The sequence below is a fragment of the Magallana gigas genome, chromosome 8 (genome assembly GCF_963853765.1).
Source record: "Magallana gigas chromosome 8, xbMagGiga1.1, whole genome shotgun sequence".
In the NCBI taxonomy this organism is placed as follows: Eukaryota; Metazoa; Mollusca; class Bivalvia; order Ostreida; family Ostreidae; genus Magallana; species Magallana gigas.
Window position 1 is genome coordinate 19440533 of NC_088860.1, and position 24736 is coordinate 19465268.

The 24736-nt window shown below is 31.6% G+C and overlaps 2 protein-coding genes and 2 long non-coding RNA genes across 6 annotated transcripts; 1 reads left to right on the forward strand and 3 right to left on the reverse strand.

Annotated features, from left to right (window-relative positions):
- Nucleotides 1–991: 991 nt before the first annotated feature.
- LOC117689854 (steroid 17-alpha-hydroxylase/17,20 lyase) lies at nt 992–23883 on the reverse strand. Of its 3 annotated transcripts, none has more exons than XR_010708880.1 (12): nt 14224–14377; nt 11404–11577; nt 11155–11232; nt 10911–11009; nt 9470–9563; nt 9224–9379; nt 8311–8522; nt 7926–8054; nt 7721–7825; nt 6916–7047; nt 4388–5406; nt 992–2491 (listed from the first exon to the last, which is right to left on the reverse strand). XR_010708880.1 is itself a non-coding variant. In XM_066070255.1 (12 exons), the coding sequence occupies exons 3-12, from the start codon at nt 11540–11542 to the stop codon at nt 5051–5053; spliced, it is 1500 nt and encodes a 499-aa protein (XP_065926327.1). In that variant the 5' UTR covers nt 11543–11577; nt 12012–12068; nt 14224–14312; the 3' UTR covers nt 4954–5050. The 3 variants fall into 3 exon arrangements, 2 of the variants coding, with proteins under 2 accessions (XP_065926327.1, XP_065926328.1); XM_066070255.1 differs by lacking the exon at nt 992–2491 and adding an exon at nt 12012–12068 and having other exon boundaries at nt 4954–5406; nt 14224–14312; XM_066070256.1 differs by lacking the exons at nt 992–2491; nt 11155–11232; nt 11404–11577; nt 14224–14377 and adding exons at nt 23498–23575; nt 23745–23883 and having other exon boundaries at nt 4954–5406.
- On the forward strand, nt 13807–23802 carry LOC117689856 (uncharacterized). The gene is made up of 3 exons (XR_010708882.1): nt 13807–13974; nt 23261–23360; nt 23753–23802. It is a non-coding gene; the product is annotated as an uncharacterized lncRNA (long non-coding RNA).
- On the reverse strand, nt 17792–20443 carry LOC105348413 (steroid 17-alpha-hydroxylase/17,20 lyase-like). The gene is given in 5 exon segments (XM_066068861.1): nt 17792–18160; nt 18163–18449; nt 18717–18848; nt 19673–19776; nt 20310–20443. Coding segments are annotated over 5 exon segments (732 nt in total). The 3' UTR covers nt 17792–18085.
- On the reverse strand, nt 21692–23473 carry LOC136269650 (uncharacterized). Its single transcript, XR_010708881.1, has 4 exons — nt 23444–23473; nt 23272–23370; nt 22320–22426; nt 21692–22221 (listed from the first exon to the last, which is right to left on the reverse strand). It is a non-coding gene; the product is annotated as an uncharacterized lncRNA (long non-coding RNA).
- Nucleotides 23884–24736: the final 853 nt, after the last annotated feature.

Sequence of the window (24736 nt, forward strand, 5' to 3'; positions counted from 1 at the left end):
CAAGACAGTCGAATTTTGGGAAAAAGTTCAAAACATTATCTTACCTCATTGAATTCATTAGCATTTTATTCAGTTTTCAACAATGAATATCTTCTTTCAGAGAAAATGAAATACAAATTGTATTCATTTTTTGTCAAATCGCTATAATAGTTGTACAATTTTTGAACAACGATGGCCTTAATATTACTCTTTATTTCGTAATTTAAGTAAGTATGCTTTATTCAATGTTCCCTTGATGTTTTAAACAAGAAACAAGGAATAAGTTTTTGATTATTATGAGGTGATCATGTATGGATGGGGCTGATCAAATCCAATTAAGCCCGACGGACTCTATTTGCCCATAGGGCTTCACGCCCGCCTGTATTTGATTACTTCATCCTTTTCACTTATATTTAAATGTTAAAAAAGTCACTAGAAAAATACATATGAATAATTTATGTATAGGGTAAAACTACCCATATTGCTTAGGTCTGATATAGACAATCTCTAAACCTTTATACATATATATTATATTGATTATAGGAATGTTCTATTTAGTATGAATTTTTTTTTACGTTGGACTAACAATTTTATAACTAACATTCTGGGGCCCGTTTCACTAAAAGGTGTAAGAAACGACGAAACTTAAGTTAGGCCTTAGGGCGTACGCCATAATTTAGTCCGGCGTAAACTGCGTTTCACTAAGAGGCGTACGTCTGGCCGTAAACACTAGTATATCGGACTAAGTTAAGGCCAGACTTACGTCCTTGAAAACGAGCTTATGCACATGCACAGACAGATGATAAACAGTAGAAAGGAAGATAAATATATAAATATATAGATAGATAGATATTCATTAGATAGATAAAACGATAGAAACTTGTCAATTGTGTTTGCGTGAGAGAGAGAGAGAGAGAGAGAGAGAGAGAGAGAGAGAGAGAGAGAGAGAGAGAGAGAACCGTAAAGTATTCAGGCATATTAATCCTGTTAAGTGACAAAATCACACAGCAAAACTTGCTAAAATGTTTTATTTGAAAGATATATTTGATGAAGCATATAGGATATGTACATTCAAAATTATTAACTCAACAGAAACTATTTTGTTATCGATATCTTCGGTGATTTCACCATGCATACTCCAAACACCCTTGGAATTTTCTTTTGATCATGCGTCAATTATGGCCCGAGTATAAATATTTTTTAATTAAATTTTCTGGTTTCCTCTTGCTATATCATTGAAAGAAAATCGGTGAATTTGTTTAAAAATAGAAATATATAGCGAAGTAATGCAGTAATGAGCTTTTTAACCATGGATTGGACAATATTAAGCAAGCATCGATCGAAAACCATACAACAGATATTAAAAATAACGAAATTTTAATATTTCATGCAAAAAAAAAACCCCGAAGAGGCTCGGATAAATATATTTATTACTTTCTTTTTAAGATTTGTGTTAATGTAAAATGTGGAGCAAAAATGACCTAGGAAATAATTGATAAATTCCAAGTTTAATCTTTTTTACACAATTTGTTTCCGAAGTTAGTTTTTTTTCTAATTATTTAAGTGAAAGGGAACATACAAACCATAAGTGCTTGCACGTTTATTTGTAAATGTTTCACTAAAGTTATCAGATCCAAGGTACAAATGTATGTGTCAGACCTGTTGTGGACTCAAGTACACTTACATTTGTATTTAGTATATTAAACGAGGCTTCATATATATTTGAAGTTAATAAAGAGTAGGTGTATGTAGCCTACGAAATAAAATCTTTTTAATCTGGAGTCAGTGTTTTGCATCGGTTGTATGATAAATACATTATTTAATATTAAAAAAAAAAATAGGGACTTTTGACGACTCTAAAACATAGTTGGAGCTTTCATCATATTTTGATATTTACATTTTAACAATACTTAAATATATCCCGCTCACACATATTTTGCGTGGAAGTTGGGGGGGGGGGGGGTGAAATGCTTAAAATGCTAGACATTTCTTATACAAATATACCTTTGTACTACATGTGCATCATGTATATATATTTTCTGCATTATTCATTGCCCAATTTACTAAAAAATATGAAACGTAAATCCAATATTTGAATAAAAATAATCGAATGAAAACTATATATCGATTGTCTAAATATGTCATTTTAGCTTGTAAACGGCAAGTGCATATTTAAAAAGAATGTGCATAAAACATGGTAAGAAAGTTTCTATTCGAGAATTGGTACCACCTATCAAAACTCTTTATTTTCTTAATTTCATATGAAATTAATAAAATTTACATGAGAAATTGTTCAATTTAACATTACGGTCAGCATCGATATTCTCAGCAACAGAATGAGCAGTCAATTCCTGTTTACGCCATAAGTTACGACTACCCTTGGCCAGGCGTAGATTTTTGTCTTAACTTAAGGCGGGCGCAAAGTTACGCCTTTTAGTGAAACGGACCTTAGTCCAAATATTTGACTTAAGTCCGGACTTACAACAAGCGTAAGGTTACGCCGGGCGTACGCCTTTTAGTGAAACGGGCCCCAGGGACAAAAATCTACGCCTGGCCAAGGGTAGTCGTAAATTATGGCGTAAACAGGAATTGACTTCTAATTCTGTTGCTGAGAATATCGGTGCTGACCGTAATGTTAAATTGTACAATTTGTCATGTAAATTTAATTAATTTCATATGAAATAAAGAAAATAAAGAGTTTTGATAGGTGGTACCTATTCTCGAATAGAAACTTTCCTACCATGTTTTATGCACATTCTTTATTTTTGCACTTGCCGTTTACATTTTAAAATGACATATTAGACAATCGATATATAGTTTTCATTCGATTATTTTCATTCAATAATTTTATTTACGTTTCATATTTTTTGAGTAAATTCGGCAATGAATAATGCAGAAAATATACATACATGATGCACATGTAGTACAAAGGTATATTTGTATAAGAAATGTCTAGCATTACAAGCATTTCATCCCCCCTCCCCAACCCCCACGCAAAATATGTGTGAGCGGGATGTTTTGAAATTTAAAATTAACTAAGTGAATTATTGACTTTTATTTTACTCTTTTTTTATTTATTTTTTGGTGAGTAAACGGTGTTATCTTAGGAAGTTTAATCACAAAAGTATTTTCAGTATGGTTAAAATATAAATACCAAGTATGATGAAAGCTTCAACTGTGTTTTAGAGTCGTCAAAATTCCATTTTTTTTTTGAATATTAGATAATGTGTTAATCATACAACCGATGCAAACACCGACTCCAGATTAAATAGATTTTATTTCGTAGGTTACATACACCTACTCTTTATTAACTTCAAAGTTATATGAAACCTCGTTCAATATGCTAAATACACATGTAAATGTACTGGGGTAGTTTATGTTGAGTCTACAATACAATGTACGTCTGACACATACATTTGGATCTGATAACTTTGGTGAAACATTTACAAATAAACGTGCATGCACTTATGGTTTGTATTTACTTTTTCACTAAAATAAATCGAAAAAAAAAAATAACTTCGGAAACAAATTGTATAAAAAAAAAAATTAGACTTGGAATTCATTAATAATTTCCAAGGTCATTTTTGGCTCCACATTTTACGTTGACACAAATCTTAATATGAAAGTAATGAATATATTTATATTATTCCGAGCCTCTGCGGGGTTTTTTTTTTCTTTTTTTTTTCTTTTCTTTTTTTCGTTTTTTTTGGCATGAAATATTGAAATTTCGTTATTTTTAGTATCTGTGATAGGTTGTTCGATGCTTGTTTGATATTGTCCAATCCATGGTTAAATAGCTCAATACTGCATTAATTCGCTATATTTTCTATTTTTAAACAAATTCACTGGGTTTTTTTCAATGATATAGCAGGAGTAAACCAGAAAATTTAGTAAAAAAATATTTATCCTTGGGCAACAATTGACGCATGATAAAAAGAAAAATTCCAAGGGTGTTCGAAGCATGGTTAAATCACCGTAGATATCGACAACAAAAGATGTCTGTTGAGTTAATAATTTTTAATGAACATATCCTATATGCTTCATCAAATATATCTTTCAAATAAAACATTTTAGCAAGTTTTGCAGTGTGATTTTGTCACTTAACAGGATTAATATACTTAATTCTTTACGGCTCTCTCTCTCACGCAAGAACGATTGACAAGTCTCTATCTTTTTATCTATCTAAAGAATATATATCTATTTATCTATCTATCTTTCTTTCTACTGTTTATCATCTGTCTGCGGATGTGCATAAGCTCGTTGTCAAGGACGCAAGTCTGGCCTTAACTTAGTCCGATATACTAGTGTTTACGGCCAGGCGTACGCCTCTTAGTGAAACGCAGTTTACGCCGGACTAAATTTTGGCGTACGCCCTAAGGCCTAACTTAAGTTTCGTCGTATCTTACGCCTTTTAGTGAAACGGGCCCCTGCTCTTTACGCCAGTGTGACAAACATCATGAAAAAAAGACATTGTCATGTATTGGACCCCTTTGCCTACAACAATCGAAAATCTCATCGATTCAAACATACAGGCCTCGGTGTAAACTGATTTGCTTCTATCATTCATAGAAGTCTGTGTTTGTTGCTGTTTTCTTAAATAAAATACTTCTAAAAATACTTTGTTCGGTTGGGCAAAAACAAAAGAAAACATCACTATTAAATTGCAAGCTTTGAATATTTGATCGAATACGATCATATAGAAAAGGATTTTAACGTATTTATTTATGGAATATTCTATAAAAATCGATCGTTGCTAGAAACTGAAATTATAAAGAGAAGTATATTTAAAATGAATTGTTGAACTTGTAATTTTTAAACAGTTGTTCCAACAAAATGAGCTTAAAGTACATTTATCTATTCCAGACAGTGTAGGTCGTTATAGTGTTTTTCAAATTAAGTTGAAGTTATATAACCAAAAAAGGATCCGTTTGCAGATCATTGGAAAGAAATATAATGAAAGACGCTAGAAACACATTTCTTTTGAAAAAATTGCATATGTAATAATCATCATCATCCTACATCGTGCAAATAATGTACACGCACAATTTAACTAGTCCATAACCATGTTTGATCATCCAGATCTTTCTTTAACCACGATTTTGTAATCAGGTGGCATTTCCATACCAAATCCCTTCATATGACACTCTAAATTCGGCTTCACGCCCTCTGGGAGACTTATTTCAAATCGCTGTAGAAGATTGGCACATATCAGTAGGATGTCTGATTTGGCCAAAGATTCTCCCAAACAAACTCGGCGTCCGACAGAAAAGGGAAGCCAACTGTCTGGTTTGGTGGGTTTCATTTTGCCGTTTTCATCGAGAAAGCGATGTGGGTCAAATTGTTCTGGGTCCTTCCATTGTTTAGGGTCATGGTGAAGCGCCCAGTAATTGATAAGTACAGTGGTGCCTTTTGGAACATCGTATCCCCCTGAATCAGAATAGAAAATGCTTTATTGCGTGTTTTGAAATTTCAAAGTATTGCGATTAATTTTAGTTGAAAATTTAAAAATGAAATTCACATTATTAGAATACAAACATCATTATTTCGAAAGATCCCTTTATTAAAAAAAATTCGAAATGTTGATCATGAAAACTAGAAAACTGACCAGTCAGGAAGGGCCCCGCTATGACAATCAATATGGAGAAGTGAAAAAAACTTTGAATTCCATACTCTTTATATATATATATTAACAATGATCAAAAATAAATGCCCGGCATAAGATTTAAAGAACTGCAATATATAGGATCTCATGATTTGTAGTTGGATATGATTTTCATCCAACAATTAAAGTGTTAAACTGAGGGGTAAAAATATAAGGGTGCAGCTCATGGAATGAGAGTTTAATTTGATTACATTTAAAAAAAAATTCAAAATTATAAGTAACAACTGTATTTTTAAAATTTCAAGATAATTCCTGAATGTCCAAAAACTCTAAATAGTAACCTTGTATCTGCATAAAACAGGGATAACCTCATGTCTTATAAAAAAAACTAAATTAAATGTGTATTTAAAAAAGATTTAAACAGGTGTTTTATAAAATGCAAGCCTTCAGTGAATGCAAATACATTGTATCACCCAGGGTTGACCTCAACTTCAAAACAAACATCAGTTGCAGACAAAGGTGTTCATTAATCTTCATATGACAGATAGAGATAAGCCTCTAAATTTTCTGCAGCAGGCAAGATAATTAATCCCAGGGGAGTAATTGTTCTGCTCTCTTATCCTTTTCTTCTAAATTTACAATAAGATTTTGATTTTAGAATTCAATAAAATTATCATAAATCATTGTGTACGGTATATTAACCAAAATAAAGTATGAATATTATATTTTAAATCCATATTTCAAAGAATGTACACACTACACATCATTCAAAATTGACCTTAACTTCAAAACAAAGTTCATTTGCAGACACAGGCAGTGCAGTAATTAATCTCAATGTGACAGATAAAGATAAAGCTTAGGATTTTCTTCCTGTGGAAGGTTAATAATCCCAAAGGACAAATATTGCACAGCCTTCCAAGTATACAATGGTAACATTCTCAGCAGTTATCTCTCTTTGCCCATTCATTCTTATGCATAGTTAAGGAATCTACTCCACCACCCCAGCTCCAAATCAAAAGACATAGAGAACCAAACTTAGCACCAAAATATTTATTTCTGTCTACTGAACTACCATACCAAATTTGAACTTGATTGGGCAACCATAAAAAAAGTTATTAGAAAAAAACAGAAAATTTGTGGACGGAAAAGTGACAGACGGCAGACAGAAGGACGGACAGACAGAGTGATTACTATAGGGCACCCGCAAATCCTTGCGGGTCCCTAATTAACAGATATGCCTGCATAATTAATCAAAATTGATTCCAGATCTTAGATAAATCGATACATGAAAAAAATAATAGAATTTCAATGTAAAAGAATAATTTTATTCTCACCAACTTGTGAATCACAGACTGTCATGTGTGGAATCCCAAAACCAACAGAATTTGAAATTCGCATCGTCTCAAATATACAGGCCTCGGTGTAATCTAAATTGCCTCTGTCCTTCATTGAAAGTTGCTTCGATCCTACAGAATTTTACAAAGTTTTATAATACTGTTTATGTGTTACATAATTTATTTTCAATTCTATAATTTTATATGTAATGTCATGATAAAAGAGTAAATTTTAACATTATACCACAATTGAAGAATCTAAAAATTTGGTGATTTTTATATCATAATTTTCTGAAGCACTGATTTTTTCAATCAAAAGATATTCACAATATGAAAGCACAGCGTTTGTTCTGTGGTGGAAAGTAACGGAAATGCCGAAATTATTCAAACTTCTATAAGATGACAAGAAATAGTAACAAACATGTACTACATGTAATAACTTATTACATTCTTTGACATGTAATACTCCTTCAATGTCTTACACTATATACATGTATGCCTATCATATATGCATATAGATGCAGATATATTACAATATGTATACATTACCGACAACAGATTCTACCGGTACCTCAATTTTTTTTAGAGGTCCGTTTTCTCTCTGCTCCTGTTTTATGGTTTTCATTTGGACTTTTGATTTTGAAAATTGTCCGTTTTCACCACATGTCATGATAAATAATTTATACAATATCTTGAAATTTTTTTTTATAAAATGTAACTTATTTTTTTCACTGCAATGTAATCAAAAAACCCCTTCAGTCTTTTAGATTATGTATATTCAATGTGTATTATAACTATTATTTACCAACAACTCTGTCAATTTCCTCCTGACATTTTGCTTGGGTTTCCGGAAATCGTGTCATGAAATAAACGAACCAGTCAATAAGGAAACGAGTAGTGTCTGCCCCCGCTATAGAAAACAATTAAAAGATAGATCAAGTATAAGTTATGAAAAAATCCTTCTAAAGAAAACTCCTTAAACAAAGATTAAAAATAATCAAACAACGAACCAAAGAAGATATTAGATATTGTCTGAACCAGGTGCGTGTCATCCAAGATCTCCAGGGCCGCCTCATCGCCCTCATCCTTCGCTTCCTGTTTGGCGATAAACATGCTGTCTGTAAAGTCCCTGTTGACTCCTGTAATTGATAGTGAAATCTTCATGCAGAGTCTCGTGTGGATGTATATGTAAATATGATATATTTTCACTCAGGCCAATGGAAGTTAAATCTAATTTTTTTAAATATATATTCTTAATTATATTATTTATACACATACAGGTACATTTCGGTTGTTTTTTTTTTTTGTTTTTTTTTTTTTGGGGGGGGGGGGGGGGTTAAGGATTGGGGTTTGGAGAGGGATTAAGAAATGTGGTAAAGACTTGTGATTTATCACCTGGCTGGAAAGTTTCTTTGTGTTCTTTCAAATTCTTCCGGAGAACGTTCAGCACTTCTTCTGTCAACACAAGCATTTTCTTCCATTTAGCCGTCGTAAAAATGTGTCTCAGATAGGGAAATACGTCTTCAAAGAAACCCGAACCAAATTTCTCCAGCAGGTCATTGTCTAATTTAATAAATCTTTTCACCTCTGGGTCATCTACAGGACGTCTTATGGAAATTAAGAATATATAAAAAGGTTATAATTTTGTCTATTTTTTTTTCCTTTATAAAATCATTATATATATGATTTCAGTTCATGGACCTTTTAACACAATTGACTTTAAAGTAAATAAAAACATTCTTTTACCGACGTGAAAATTCTTCATAATTTGAAGAAAGATATTTTCAAAATAATATCTATAATTTTTCTTCGCTCTCTTTTCTGCTTGGTAAAAGTTATGCAAGTTAACTTGCTTAAACAGGCCAGATTATCTCAAACGATGGAAAGAAATATATTGGCGAGAGGCATGTGGAAAATTGATTTATCTCAATGTTAAACATCCTTTTGCATTTAAGTATTTTAACCATTTTAATCAATACAGATAAAGACATGAAGTATGTTCTACAGGAGCTTAATTTATCTGTTACGTTGGATAATTTCTGGACTAACGTTGTAATTATATTAAATATTAAAAACACATTTTTATATTACATTTTACAAGGTATTCGAGTAAAATGCCAATATGCTAAAATGACAATATTATAAGTTGATATTGTATTATACTAAATTCTTGGATCGACTATTTGGTCGTTTGTTATTTATGCAGTCACTGTCATCCAGTTCTATTTTTTTTCACCAAAAATATAAATAAAATAAAAAGTTTAATTTTTTCTGTTTGTGTCGAAGCAAAAGGTTTTAGGAGTCTTACTTTTCTCCAAAACATATTGTGTACAGTTGATGAAAAATTATCAGATCCATGTATTCTTTGAAAACGAACGGTCCTTTCTCTTCGGCCATCTTGTCCAAAAATTTATTCATATTGTCTTGAATCATGTTTTCCAATAAATCCCCTTGAAGATAATTCCTAAAAATTGATTGTAGTTGAATAAAGTAAACGTAGTAATCATTTTCACTTCAATATTCATGATAGGAAAAAAGTAACGGTGCAACTGACCTTAGGGCCTTTCCGACTATTTTCCTATGTAATTTCCAGGAAGCTGAATAATTAGCCAGGGTTATATCCTTTCCTCCTTCCGTAAACACATCACCTGAAATGACAGTTTTGACATTTGTTTTATACTATTTACATTGGCTTTAAAGAATATTTTTTAAAAAGTCACAAGTTATAGCACAATTCCACCCTTTCTCTGATATATTTGCTTTTTGAATAATTATTTTTACCCCAATATTTCATGATTGCATGCTGTGATGTTATTTTTTAACTAAAAAGAGTAATGCGCTAAATTCCAATGTATTCAATTAGCAATTAAAATCAAAATTAAAGATTATAGAGAAGATAATATTTCCTGTGCATTTCTCTAAAGGATGGTGTGAAATACAATCCCCAGTAATTTTTTTTTTTAGGAATTTCTCTTTATCTTGCAGGTACTTAATTTTTGATATGTTTACTCATATAGAATCCTATTTCTATTCAAAAGAACCAAACATATGGGAGATATGAATCATTATTTATGGTAAAGATAAACTGTTTACATTAATCTTAGTAGATGTTCTGCTCCGGTCATTAAAATTCTAGTACACATGTGTGTCACGTGACATAGATTTCAGTGGGTGCAAAATCAATTATCATTTCAGAGCATAAAACTCATTAATATTTGTAACTCAAATAAACTATCTAAAAATTTAAAACTAATATAAGCAAAAATTAAACATCCCACACGTAACCTTAGTTCTTTTTTTATAATGTACAAAAAATTAGTATACGCAAGCCTGAAGTGTGACTTAAAATTGTCTTAAGATTTCTACAATATAACTTTTAAGATTGCCTCGTGAAACAGAAGTGATAAATCTTATGACTACCATAAATCAGATCTTATGACAATCTTAAGATACTAGTATGTCTTATTATAGGTCTTACGATAGTTTTGTAAAAACCAGCCCTGGATACAAAATTTAAGCACGCCTCGACAAGCAAACCAAACTGTAACGCTGTTAGTAAAACGATAATAAATCCTTCATATACATATCGATTATTCTACCAAGATCCAACCATTCTATTCATTTTCATTCACTGAAAGGACAAGTTCACAAACCAGAACGAAATTCACTGTTACAGGGTGTGCAAAATCATTGATAATGTGTCAACCTTAACATTAAAAAACTATCCAAGCTACAAACACAAATCAGAATATGTCACATTTATTCACTCTTTTCTTTAAAATAATCGAAAGCTTGGTAGATCTCCTATACTTAATTGCATAAAAGGGGCTGTTTTCATTTGTTAAGGGATATCATCCTTTACCCGAAGTTTAGTTGTACGTGTATGTCGTAAAAGTACCATATGTAATTTCTTACGTAAACTTATATAGCAAAAGATAATCTATAAAAAAAGGGGGGGTCTTTCTTTTTTCATTCATGATACAACTGTCACGTACCTGATGTAATCTGTGGTCTTCCAGCAAAATCGGTCTTTTTCGTTACCATTGCTTCCAGCACAGAGTTGATGTCATTAAGAACAACCCAGGTTTGGGGACCTTTCCAATAAATGTAAAGAATACATTTGTAATTCCTAGATTTTATCAATGTTAATCCATTTGTGAAACAATTCATAATCAAAGGTGTGTGTAGGTGTGTGCGTTCGAGTGTGCTTTTTTGTGAGTGTTTGAATTTTATACACACCAACAGACAGCCGGATTATAGGACCGTATTCCTTTGCAAGCGCTGCGGTTTTTAAGTGAAACTCAGGCGATGAATAAACTATAGGAAATAAAATAATATTTTAACGCTTGCTTGTTATTCATAATTCTAAACGTCCTATATTTTATGTACAAATAAAACGGTACATGGAGCTTATAATAGTTAACATTGAGATTTATTTTGGAAAGCAAAACTTGTTATCTCTCTGAGTGAAATTAAACACATCGTTACTCTTATAATGCCCAATAAGTGGGATACACCATGGTCCAGGTGGCAGACGATACCGCATCCGTTTGATGACGTAGTACACAAAAAGACCAATGCTCATTCCCGCCAAAATGGTCTGAATGTTGATGGACAACTTCAACATGATTGGCTACTTTAATCCCTCTTTTGTGTGTTATTCTACAAGGAAAAAAACCAAACTCATTTTAGTAAGAAATACATGCATTTTCGTATAAATTACCTTAGCTGGATAAATTTTAGTTTTCAAACACATTTGATGGGTCATAAAGATTTATATAGGAGATGCTTTAAACGGGAAGTGTATGAAATCGGACCATAAAATGATTACTGGTTTTATAAGACTTAAACCATGATATGGTTGTTAGCAGTGTAAATCAATTGTACTTTCTTAAAGGTCATCCAACCCTCAGTCCCAAAGTACTTTTTTTCATCATTAAAATGTTATTCGTGCTTAACTTTTATAAATGAAATAAAGAAAGGAAAATAATTGATTGTATCCATGCATTTTTCAAAGTTTGCCCACGGTGGATAAAATGAATGAATATACAAGTTGAGATCAATTTTTTTTTAAAAAGTAGTATAGGTGGCTTTACCTATAATTATGTAGTAGATCTTAGTGAATCCATTAAGACAAGCCTGTCATTGAATACCTGATCATAAGATTAAAACTAGAAGACTAATTAATTAAAGTTGTTTGTATGAAAGGCAGATTAATGGTACGAATGAAAAATATATCCGGATAATTTAGAGTTATTGAACATGGCTGAGGATCGGAATTCGTTCAAATTTTGGTTGATTATGTGCTCTTTGTAACGTTCAACCCAACTAATATTTAATACTCATATCTATTGATAAAAAATAAATACTGTAATACAGTGTACTATAATTTCTGAAGAGAAAATATTTCTTTTTTCAATCAAGCATGTCGTATGAATGTTTGTTAATATCTGAATCAATTATATATTCTATATATTAAGCAGGTTATAAAATAATTGTCTATTGTGATCGGAACCTTTTTATATGAACTTTAAATTGAGCAAACACATGTAACTTTCTCTATGTATCATCTACAACGATTGCTTTACGCTTTTTTTTCCCATTAGCCATTGCTTTTTTGCATTGAAGAATGTTTTCTTGCACTGAACAATTCGTTTTCGCACTGAACATTGCTTTTTGCATTGCACAATGCTTTAATCACATTGGTCAATATTTCATGAGCTTAAAGCACAGGGGCATCGTATCCGCTCTACACTCTATGACATATATAAATAATACACAAGGGAAGAATCGATTATCGAAAGTAGGACACGATTTGTAAAAAATGTCAAAAAACAACTTACTTGACAAAAGTTACGCAAATCCTCCCACACAATGTTGCAAATGTTGTCAAAAAACACGTTCACATTGAAATATTCCTAATAAAAAGCGTTTTTATCTCATTAAAACCGCTGTCCGCTGCAGACATTCAATCTCTTCGCCCAAGAAAAGATAACTCTGTACTTTTTCTCTATATATGCTCAGTGATGATAGTAGAAATTTCGGCGGTAAACTGTTAAATGTGTGGGGAAATGTTCGTCTTATGTACCTACATAATAACATTCGTTCCGATATATTTGGCATGTACTTTAATTACCGTAATTAAAATGCAATTGTTTAAAAACAAATATATTTCCTATCATTTAATCTTTTGTAGAAATGTAAATATACTAGTAATTTGATATTGACAATTAAAACAATGCTGAGATTCTTAGGCAATGACAATTAATTTTGAAGAAATGGGTTGCAAAGACAATTAATGAATTATGAGTATTTTCATTATTGAATAAAAAAATAGTTAAAAAAATTATATGTCAACACCAAAGTAGTTTTTCATTTACATTTCTGAGAAGAAGAAAAAATATTTAAAATTAAATACTGTTTCAACACCTTTTCATCATCATTAATTGTTCATTCTAAAATTACTAAATATTTTTCTTCACTAAATTTAAACCATGCAAGTCTCTTTCTTCTAAATCAAATGGTCTTGCTCTCGTGGTCAGTATAAAGTAATTGCAGTAGCAGGTCGAACAATTCATTGTTCTCAAATTTCCTATCATTATCTTTAACACCACAAATATATACACCATAAATATATACATTGTGACAGCAGATCTACATTATATAAAAAAAATATGCATATATTTTGACATTTTAAACTGAATTCTACTTATCTATTTTAAAATAAGATTGTCCATCATTCAAAATTCACCCCTACCCCCGATGCAAGTTCGGATCTGCAGATGTATGAAATTATTTCTTTGTTTTGTTATTGATGTTTCGCGGAATTTTACAATACATGTATATCATTACTGAACATAGAGAGTCCCGAGAGATTTCGGATGGCGAAAGTACAGAGTTATCTTTTCTTGGGCGCAGAGATTGAATGTCTGCAGCAGACAGCGGTTTTAATGAGATAAAAACGCTTTTTATCGAGTTTATTAGGAATATTTCAATGTGAACGTGTTTTGTGACCACACTTGCAACATTGTGTGGGAGGATTTGCGTAACTTTTGTCAAGTAAGTTGTTTTTTGACAATGTTTACAAATCGTGTCCTACTTTCGATTTTTCCCTTGTGTATAATTTATATACATGTATGTCATAGAGTGTAGAGCGGGTTCGATGCCCCTGTGCTTTAAAGCTTGATTGTTTTCTCGTATATTTATACAGAGTTTTTCTGTTAGAAGAGATCAATGTAGTATAAAATTGTCACGATTTTCTCGCCATATTGAAGGCAAAACACATAACACGAGTTTGTGTGTACCTACCTTATCTCTATATGAAACTTTGCCTACAAGTTCCCTTTTCACAAGGCCTCAAAAACAGTCGAGAGAAGACTGGCAATGCCTGTCTGATATGCGCGATAGACCTTTTGCTGAAAGTGCATGCGCAGAATAAATCTAGAGCACTAACCTAATTTAGCTGAAATCGAGTGCACCAACAGATGATGAAAAATATTCAGAGTTTGTGTGTAACATTACAGACACGTAGCATCGTTTTTAAAAGTGGGGGGCCAGACACGTCCAAATAAAAATCTTGACAAGCATAAACAAAAAACCCAACTTTCCAAAATCTTCAATATCCTAATGCTTGATTGGGGGGGGGGGTGGGGGGGGGGGGAGCTGGCGTAGTATATCTATAACTTCAATTTCACTCTTAATTTCCTTATTTTCATTCCTACTCCAACCCCCAAAATAGCTAACGTTTTTTGTAATTGATATATGGACAGTATATCTTTATAACCTACGATGTATGTACCTGTAGATGCATTAATATTGAATGCAAATAATACTGAAAATCGAAGCCGATTAAACTCACTGCTACTAATGCACAATCATAAACGTAATTTGTGAATCTCTTTTTAAAGTGAAGATTATGACGTTATTGATACATGGTTTTTAACTACAAGAATGATGACACATTAGAGTTTAGACAAGTCTGCAATTCAAACTGAATTGATAAATACTTTCTAAATACTGGATACAGAAAGTGTAACATCATAATACATGTACATGCATAGAATACATTATATCGCGCTAAATTACAAAGCATCGCGAAATGATTGAAAACAAAGAAACATTAATTTTGTTTTATTACCCCTAAAATTTATTTTAATTGAAATGCTCAATGACAAAGAGCGACAAAGGTCAGAAAATTGGTTGTAAACATCAGTATGACAACTTGTAAATTTACACCGACCAAGTAAATTCAAAATTTTCAATATGATAAAAGTAATAAAATAACATATATTCTGGACTACCTAATTACTTAAAATGCTATATTGATTATTCTATTGAGCACATTACACAAGTCGTGTACTTCAACCAAAATAATACCGAGTAAGTCCGCTTTAAATTAAACATTTGTACATGTATTACTAGTATGTGGATGAAACATTTTTTGACACTTAATAACACTCTTTGCGCTAGTGTTCCAGAAAATAGTAAACACTTCACCATTTTTTGGTTTTCCGTTTAATGTTTTATCTATTTTTATAATTTAATTTCGATATTATATTTTTTGTCCGGTAAATTTTTGAAGAAAAAGGAATATTATTTAAAAATTATCACCTTTGTGTGAAACAAGAGTTTATCAAATCTTAAATATTTTTAAATAAAAATTATTACAATTGCCAGTTCCTATAAAATTGTTCTTATTTTCACATGCTACATACACCTGTACATATAAAAAGTAATAGAAAAAAATTTATGCATGTGCAGAGCTGCGTTGTCAAGGACTTGTGTTAAAGCTATAGTCTAAAGTTTACGCCTCTAGTTACGCCGCTTTATGAAATGCAAAATACGCCCGACTAAGCTTCGATGTAAGTCCTCGGACTAGACTAAAGTTAGGCCAAAAATTTTAGCTCCATGAAACGAGCCCCAGAAGGCTAAATCGATATTCGAAATCTGAAATACGATATCGAAATTCAATATCAATGTATTGTTTATACATATAGACAAATTTGTGTTAGTTTAATAAAGGCTTCCTTCCTTTGTAGTTCGCATTTTATTAGACTTCTAACATTCAAGTTTTAGTGATTCAATCAAAATACACAAGTAAACCATTTCATACATAAAATTTATTAATCTCATTTGTTTAGGTCCGTTTTTTAAAACACTTAAAATCATATTTGATATTATAAACAACAATTTAAATATTGGATTTTTAGGTATCTATAACTACACGTACAAATGCAACCGTGTCTTGATCTATCTACTTATCCTTATAGTCCAACTTTACTTTGGTAGCCAAATTACTTCCCTGACACTTACCAAGATACTAGTAATCGAATGCAACTGAAGTTAACTTTAAAGTGACGTAGATTCTCTTTATAATCACCAATTACATATGCAGAGATTTAAGAACATATGATAGGTGGAGAGAAATATTTTCACGGATTTTCTTGGTTCTCAAAACTGTATGTCTTCGAAGAGCATGACTGATTGCATTACCATTTGAGAGAAGATACAGTCTCAAAAATCTAGTACATTGTAGTAGTTTGAGATATGGGAAGTGTCGGATTTGCTATGAATTATTTACATTTGATTTGCATGTAAAATAAACTACCATTTCAGTCGATTTCTAATTTCCAATTCGATGAAAATCGGGAAAAGTTACAGCAGAATTTTTTTTTTTTTATACAATTTATAAATACATGTATTACTGTATCCGAAAACAAACTACGATGATAAGTTAAAACATAATTCTAAAGTGTATTGTAACTAACAGCATTTAACACATAATTATTCAAATCAAAAATGTAAAGGGACGACACTCGCCGTCTCAGATTTATAGGGGGTCGATTTAAACAACATTTATTTAGAATTGAGGATTATTTACTTGACCCACCGAACTCTGGCGAATTTTAGGTTGTAAATAACTGATCTATTTACTTTGTCACCGGCAGTTTTTTTCTTTCAAATTGCATTTTTCCAAAAGAGAACTCGCTTTTCTTTTGATTTAGCCATTTATTAACTTCATCTACATCTGCATTACTAAAAACATCTACATTTTCCATGAGGAAAGGTTTGGTGGGATCTGCCTTAGATGAGTTGAAATATACAGGAATTTTTAAATTGCTGAATGATGGTATTCCTATCATGATGTAGGCTTTGAGGAGTGTGTACAATATATATATATATATATATATATATATATATATATATATATATATATATATATATATATATATATATAAAAACCAAGGTAGAAGTTGCATAAATACAGGCATGTTAAAATCCTCAGATTGCAGGAGTACATGTTCATCAGATATAATTGGTTAGAAATTTTTGTTAAAGGGTAAAACCATTGATATCGCTTGGCTTTTATATGGACAGTCTCTAAATATTTATGTGTAAATTGTAGAGTTGTTGTGTTCGGTATGAATTATTTTACATTTGAATTACAAGTAAGATAACTACCATTTCGTTTTATTATACTTTCATGTTAAATACTGAAATCTGATTGGTTAACAGGCAGTTGATAATCAGTTTAATTACCCTCGGCGTTAGCAACACAACGGGTAACACAAGGAATTGTTACATGCGCGTACGGTTCGCCGTAGAATTCACGTCATTTCTATATAAAAGCAGTAAAAAATCTCTAAAATTAAGACATTCAGTATAATACAATAAATAGTGCCTCTTTGGGAGGATAACAGTTGAAATTGACACCCCTCAAAAAAAATATTGTCAACCTCCGCTTCGCGTCGTTTGATAATGGTTTCCTCGGGGTGTCAATTGCAACTGTTACCCTCCCAAACAGGCACTGTTTATATACAGTCCTAACTCCAATGAGTTAAAAAACGAGAAAAATAACAATAAAAAACATGTTTTTGTTAACAATTTATACTTAAACCCAACAAACTACATTGTATTTTATAGGAAAGAATAGAAAATTTGAAAAAAATAACTTTCAGAAATTCTGATATGCGTTGTAACGGAATGTATTTAACACGTAATTGTTCAAAAACATTCCATATTTGGTTCCACAAAATGATAACGTAACAACATTTAGATATAACAAATATGATAATACTACTGCTGCATATTTCGCAATCAATCTAAATACTTTTCTATAACAATTTGACTGTGGCTGTAATACAAAAAAGATCGCAGGCGCCATTATTCTTTAATCTCTACTTCTCTCTTTCACCACGATTTTGTAATCGGAATTAAGCTCTACACCAAATCCCTGCATATAATATCATACTCTAAATTGGGCTTCACGCCCTCTGGGAGACTTATTTCAAATCGCTGTAGAAGATTGGCACACATCAGTAGGATCTCTGGTTTGGCAAACGTTTCTCCCAAACAAACTCGGCGTCCGGCTGAGAATGGAAGCCAACTTTCCGGTTTTATAAATTTCATTTTACCGTTTTCATCAAGAAAGCGATGTGGGTCAAATTGTTCTGGGTCCTTCCATTGTTTAGGGTCATGGTGAAGTGCCCAGAAGTTAATTAATACAGTAGTGCCTTTTGGTACATCGTATCCCCCTGAATCAGTAGATGAAATATTTTAAAACGTGTTCCAAATTCTCAAAATATTGTGATAAGGTTTAAAGCTTTCATATGAAACGCCCATTATAAGAGAAAAGTTTCCTCTTTTCTGAAGATTCCTGATTTCAAAATATTCAAATGTTGATCATGAAGAAACAGGTAAGCTCGCATAATTGTTCAAAATGTTTTCAGATTTTAATTAATTGAATAAATAAAGTAAATTAAATAATAGAATTTCAATGTGAAAGGTTAATTTATTCTCACCAATTTGTGAATCACAGATTGTCATGTGTGGGACCCCTAGACCAAGAACATTTGAAAGTCGCATCGATTCAAATAGACAGGCCCCGGTATAATCCAGTTTGCTTCTATCCTTCATCGAGGGCTGATGGGGACCTGTAAATGATTCCAAAGGTAATTTATATTTTTCTTTAGCATAATGGTACTAAAATCCGCTAACAAAGCTTAAGACCTGTTTCTCTTGGTTTGATTTTTTCTTTGCAAACTAAAGTTGGACGATTTCTAAATCGTAATTTGCTGAGTCACTTTATTCACAAGATAGTCACACAAGGAAAGCAGCGAGTTAGTTTCATAATGAAGAGTATCAAAATTGCTGAAAATATCCAGTCTTCTATTCTTCCAAAAAATCACAAGAAATTGAGTTTTTGCCTCTCAGTTAATTTGATACGCAAGGGCATGCTTTATACGAACAGTTTGTACGGCGGGGCAAGCTATTGACAAACACGTTGATAAAACAGGACCACTATCACCAGTCTCGAATGAAGTCATATTTTCGTACGTTCTGTGGTCGATACAACGACCTTGTCATCGAATATAATCTTTCACTACGTCGTTTGCTGATTTTTCATACTTATTGTTAGACCATAATTAATCACCTATTTGCCTACGGACTTTTCCGTTTTTCCCGATTACGACAAAGAACAAACGGCAGGTGTGATTGGTCAGCGGAGGATGCTCACTCCTCCATCGCACTTTATCCTACCTCTAACTCTTTTTAGAGGTCTGTGCTCTCTGCTCCTGTTTTGTATTTTTTCTTTTGGACTTTTGATTTTTAACACTGTTTGTTATCACCACATGTCATGATATATAATTTATACAATATCTTGAAAATTGTTAATAAAGTTATTATTATCACTGAAATGTAATCAAGACACCCATTCAATCTTTTACACTGGGTATATTTAATATGGATTAATTACCAACAACTCTGTCAATTTCCTCCTGACATTTTGCTTGGAATTTTGGAAATCGTGTCATGAAATAAACGAACCAGTCCATTGTGAAACGAGTTGTATCTACCCCGCTATAGAAAAAAGAAAATAATTATTCCAATGTTCATGTAATACTTCCATACATACATTGTATATTTTTCAGTAAAATTTAAACATAGCCAAATCGTGTTAATTTTTTTTTATGATAGAAGCAAACTAAGACACAATAAATTAGTAGTTCATGTATTGTATATATGAATATTTAAAGACTAATAAAAGACTAGTAAAGATATTTCAATTCAGAAGCGGATCATTATTTTGTGCAAACTATGCTTAAATTAAGTTCAAAACCTGTTGTTTGCAGAGATGTTGCTTTCTTTCCAAAACATTATTTTACTGTCATTCAAACTTACAGAAAATTTTATACCAAAATGCCTATTCTAACCCTTCCTCTCTCGGACCACAATTTCCTAAATCTCTATTTATCTTTTACCTGTCCAACAAACCTGACGAAATGGTTGGAATATTTTCTTAAAAAATATTTTTTTATATATAGAGTAAAAAATACTAAAACAACGAACCAAAGAAAATATCAGAAATTGTCTGGACCAGGTGCGTATCATACAAGATCTCCAGGGCCGCCTCATCGCCCTCATCCTTCGCTTCCTGTTTGGCGATAAGCGTGCTGTCTACAAAGTCACTGTTTACTTCTGTAATTGATAGTGAAATCTCAATGCAGATTTTCGTGCAATCGGACATATGAATATATTTTCATTTATAGCAAATGGAAGTGAATTCTATTTATTTTTTAAATACTAGATGATATTTCGAGCAAGCGCGGAGAATATCAACTTACATACTAATTCGAAACAAATTATTTTGTTAATTTTCGGATATACTGCGTCCTTTTTAAAAACTTTTCTAGCCTATTTTTTAAAATTAGAATTTAAAATCAGATGGCTTGATATTAAGAGGAGGGATTGGGATAAAAATCAAAACTGAAAATAATTCCTTCCTTCCCAGATACAACTTCTCCTTTTTATTCTTGCATGATTTATTCATACAGACGTAGAGTTGTCAACACAAACTGTTCTTAGTTTACAATTTTTAACAAAAATAAATGAAATCTAAATACAAGAGTGCATGCATGTTTATTGGTATACTTTAAACCTTCTGCGTTATCCCGTCCTGAGAAGATCTTTCTACTAAATCTAAAAGCGTACATTGAAGAAACGAATTGGCTCAATGCATTTATTCAACATCCGTCATACATGTATCTTAATTTCTCAGTAAATCGTATATAATGTATATTTTGATGCAAACGTTTACTGACTTAGATCCGCCAAAGCGTGTCCACCACCTTACTCACATTTTTTTATATTTCGGTATGATTTGTCGCAAATAAAAGTATTTTTTAAAAATTAATTCCCCACTATTACTTATCATGTAAAATTCATTAAAAGTTTACGGAAATCATCTCGCACGTGTTGAAATATCAAAAAAGACCTTTCATTTTTTTTAAGGGGGGGGGGGGGGTTAAAATTTGGAGGTTTTGGGAGGGTTAGGGAATGTGGTAGAGACTTATGATTTATCACTTGGTTGGAAGGTTTCCTTGTGTTCTTTGAATTTTTTCCGGAGAATGTTCAGCACTTCTTCTGAAATCAAAAGCAATTTCTTCCATTTGGCCGTCGTAAAGATGTTTTTTCAGATAGGGAAATACGTCCTCAAAAAAACGGAACCAAATGTCTCCAGCACATCATTGTCTAATTTTATAAACTCTTTCACTTCCGGGTCATCTACTGAACGTCTTATGAAAATAAAGAGTATATACTTAATAATTAAAATGTATTTTAAATATATTCCAAGTAAAGAATTTTTTTTATCAAAATGAAAATCCTTAATGATTTTACGAAAGACATTTTCAGTATCTATCTTTTTGTAAAAGTTATACAAGTCAAACATTTATCTGGTTAAAACAATCTTAATGAGAGAAATAAATATTTATAAAAATGGGATAATTTGTATTTTAAAAAAAGAAATCGTTGGTTATCTTAACCATATAAATCCGAAATGAAGTATGTTCTACAGAAGCAAGAGTTACCTGTTACATTAAATAATTTTCATACTAACGCTGTCTTTAAACATTTAAAACATATTTTAATTATCGTATCTTGATCTTATCAAGATATGCATGTAAAAAGATTATAAGAGGCCCAGGGCCACATCGCCTTAACCTGAATCAAATAGGCATCACAGTAACAAAATCAAAATATCTTATTTACACAGTCACAGTAATCAGAGTTTGAATATAATAGTTTCTCGCCAAAAGTATGATTTGAAAGTTTTGTTTGTATGGACGGAAAAGGATTCAGGAGTGTTACTTTTCTCCAAAACATATTGTGTACAGTTGATGAAAAACCATCAGATCCACATATTCTTTAAAAACGAATGGTCCTTTCTCTTCAGCCATTTTGTCCAAAAATTTATTCATATTGTCTTGAATCATGTTTTCCAATAAATCCCCTTGAAGATAATGCCTAGAAATAGATTATAGTAATTAATTGTTATTATTAATAAAACCAAAATTTGTTATCATTTTCAAGTCAATTCAATATTCATTGTATGAAAAAAGTACCTTTGCAACTGACTTAAGGGCCTTTCCGGCTATTTTCCTATGGTATTTCCAGGAAGCTGAATAATTAACCAAGGCTATATCCTTTCCTCCTTCTGAAAACACGCCACCTGAAACGACAGTTTTGATATTTGTTTTATGCTATTTACCTTCGCTTTAAGCAAATAAAAATGATAATAAATTTTAGCACAATACTGCTTTTTTCTGACAATTTTGCTTTTCTAATATTTTTACAAAAGCATGAAATGATTGTTGTGATTATCTTTAAATTATTATATATAATTTTAAATTATCTAAAAAAATATATCAAGAGATTAATAAAATGCATTATATATGAGAGATTAAAGTGCATAAATTAATAATCAAAATTAAAGTTTCTCGGGAAGACAAGTTTTCCTCTGCTTTTTTTTTCTTCAAATTACCCAACGTGCATACATATGTGTCGTATAAATGGTATTCGTAAGTTACAAAGGATATTTTTTAAAGTCAAAGCTAATAACACTGTGCTGGATAATTATGCCAATGCCAAGGTGGCATTTTTGCACCCGCTTAAAATGCAGTTTCGGGAAAATCCATACATACCAAATGATAGACCATTGTCTAGAGAGTATATAACCACTTTTGTTTTTAGTGTGTTTTACCTGACAGGTGAAATATTTACCTTTAAAAACTAATATCCCATAGGAAATAATAATTCCCATAGGAGAAATGACTCTCCTACAGGAAAATATGACAATCCTATAGGATTTTCTACAAATCCTATGGTCTATGATATGGTCTATCATATGGCATATTTGAATTATTTGAATGCAGCTTAGACGGGTGCAAAAATGCCACCTTGGCACTGGCATAATTATCCGGCACAGTGTTGAATCTTTAATGTATTGATTACTGTAAAAGAAAACCATTCATTAAAAAAACTCATTTTTCATTGCATGAAACAGCTGTCACGTGCCTGATGCAAAATGTGGTCTTCCAGCGAAATCAGCTTATCTCTTTACCATTGATTCCAGCACAGAGTTGATGTCATTAAGAACAACCCAGGTTTGAGGACCTATTCAATATAAATAAAATATGCATTTGTAATTTATTTTTTTTTACATTTTTGTTTAAGTGAGTTAACTTACGTGTGTGCTTGGGATTGTGTATATGTTTGAATGTATGAAATCATTGATACACACCAACAGACAGCCGGACTATAGGACCGTATTCCTTTGCAAGCTTTGCGATTTTTACGTGAATCTCAGGCGATAAATAAACTAAAAAACAGGAAAGATAGTGTTATGTTCTTAACGTTTCTATTATATAAGATTAGAACGTGCTTAATTTTATATAGAACTTTTAAAATAGTTACTAGTAGCGTTATGCTATGTTTTATCAAGACAAACCTGCTACATGTATCTCTATATGTGGAATGAAATTATTTACTTTTATAGTGTCCAACTAGTGGGATACACCATGGTCCAGGTGGCAGACGATACCGCATCCGTTTGATGACGTAGTACACAAAAAGACCAATGCTCATTCCCGCCAAAATGGTCTGGGTGTTCATGGACAACGTCAACATGATTGAATCTTTTATTCCTTTCTCTGTGTGTGTTATTCTATTATAGAAACAATCTTTTTTAGTAAGAAATACATGCTTTTGTATAGAAGAGATTTAGCTTGATACAAATACATATTGGTTTGCTAACACATTTTGATGCGAGCAATGGTGATTAATGTGACGAATGCTATAAGAAGGTAGTGTTTAAAATCCGACCATAAAAAACATCTAGATTTTATAATATACAGTTGTTAGTAAATTTAATTATTTGAACATTCTTTGAAATTACATTTGATCATATGCACTTTTGAAACTTGATTTAGAAGTCATGAATTGATCATGCTCTTGTTTGCAAATTTTCACAATTCAGCTGGTTTCTTTGTTAGAACAAGACATGGTTGGTCAAATTCATGACAAAATGTGTTACATCTAATGTTCAAAACCAAAGATTTCTAAATTTGATAAACACAAACGATTAGAAATCACAAAACTCTATAAAATGAATAATGGGGCCATCATTCAACCTTGTGTATTTCAGAATTAACTGATGCCATAATTTTAATTTTGAGTTCTATTTGGAAATATATTTTTTTTGAGAAAAAAAAAATAACGTAGCTAGCAGTAAATACGACAAATAGTGTAAGAATGTCTCTATATAACAATACCTATCAAACATTTAACTTTAAAATTTGAAATGTTTAGTAATAGGGTCGTAGAATGTAAAACACTATCCCTTACTTGTGATAGTTCACATATCTAATTCCACTTCCTCTTGTATCTTACTAAAAAATTTTGTTTCAGTATAAAATTGCAAATTATTCTGCAGTGTAAGAGAAGGGCTTTACCCTGAGTCATGTTAATATTACTTATTAGG

What these genes read in the sequence shown, in the direction of transcription:
- LOC117689854 (XM_066070256.1), bottom strand. Translation starts at nt 23,883, where the DNA reads ATGTTGACGTTGTCCATGAACACCCAGACCATTTTGGCGGGAATGAGC. An exon ending in AAGACCACAGATTACATCAG is followed by an intron (nt 9,564 to 10,910) that starts GTACGTGACAGT and finishes CTGTCATTTCAG; the next exon opens with GTGATGTGTTTACGGAAGGA. An exon ending in CAAAGAAACTTTCCAGCCAG is followed by an intron (nt 8,055 to 8,310) that starts GTGATAAATCAC and finishes TATCAATTACAG; the next exon opens with GAGTCAACAGGGACTTTACA.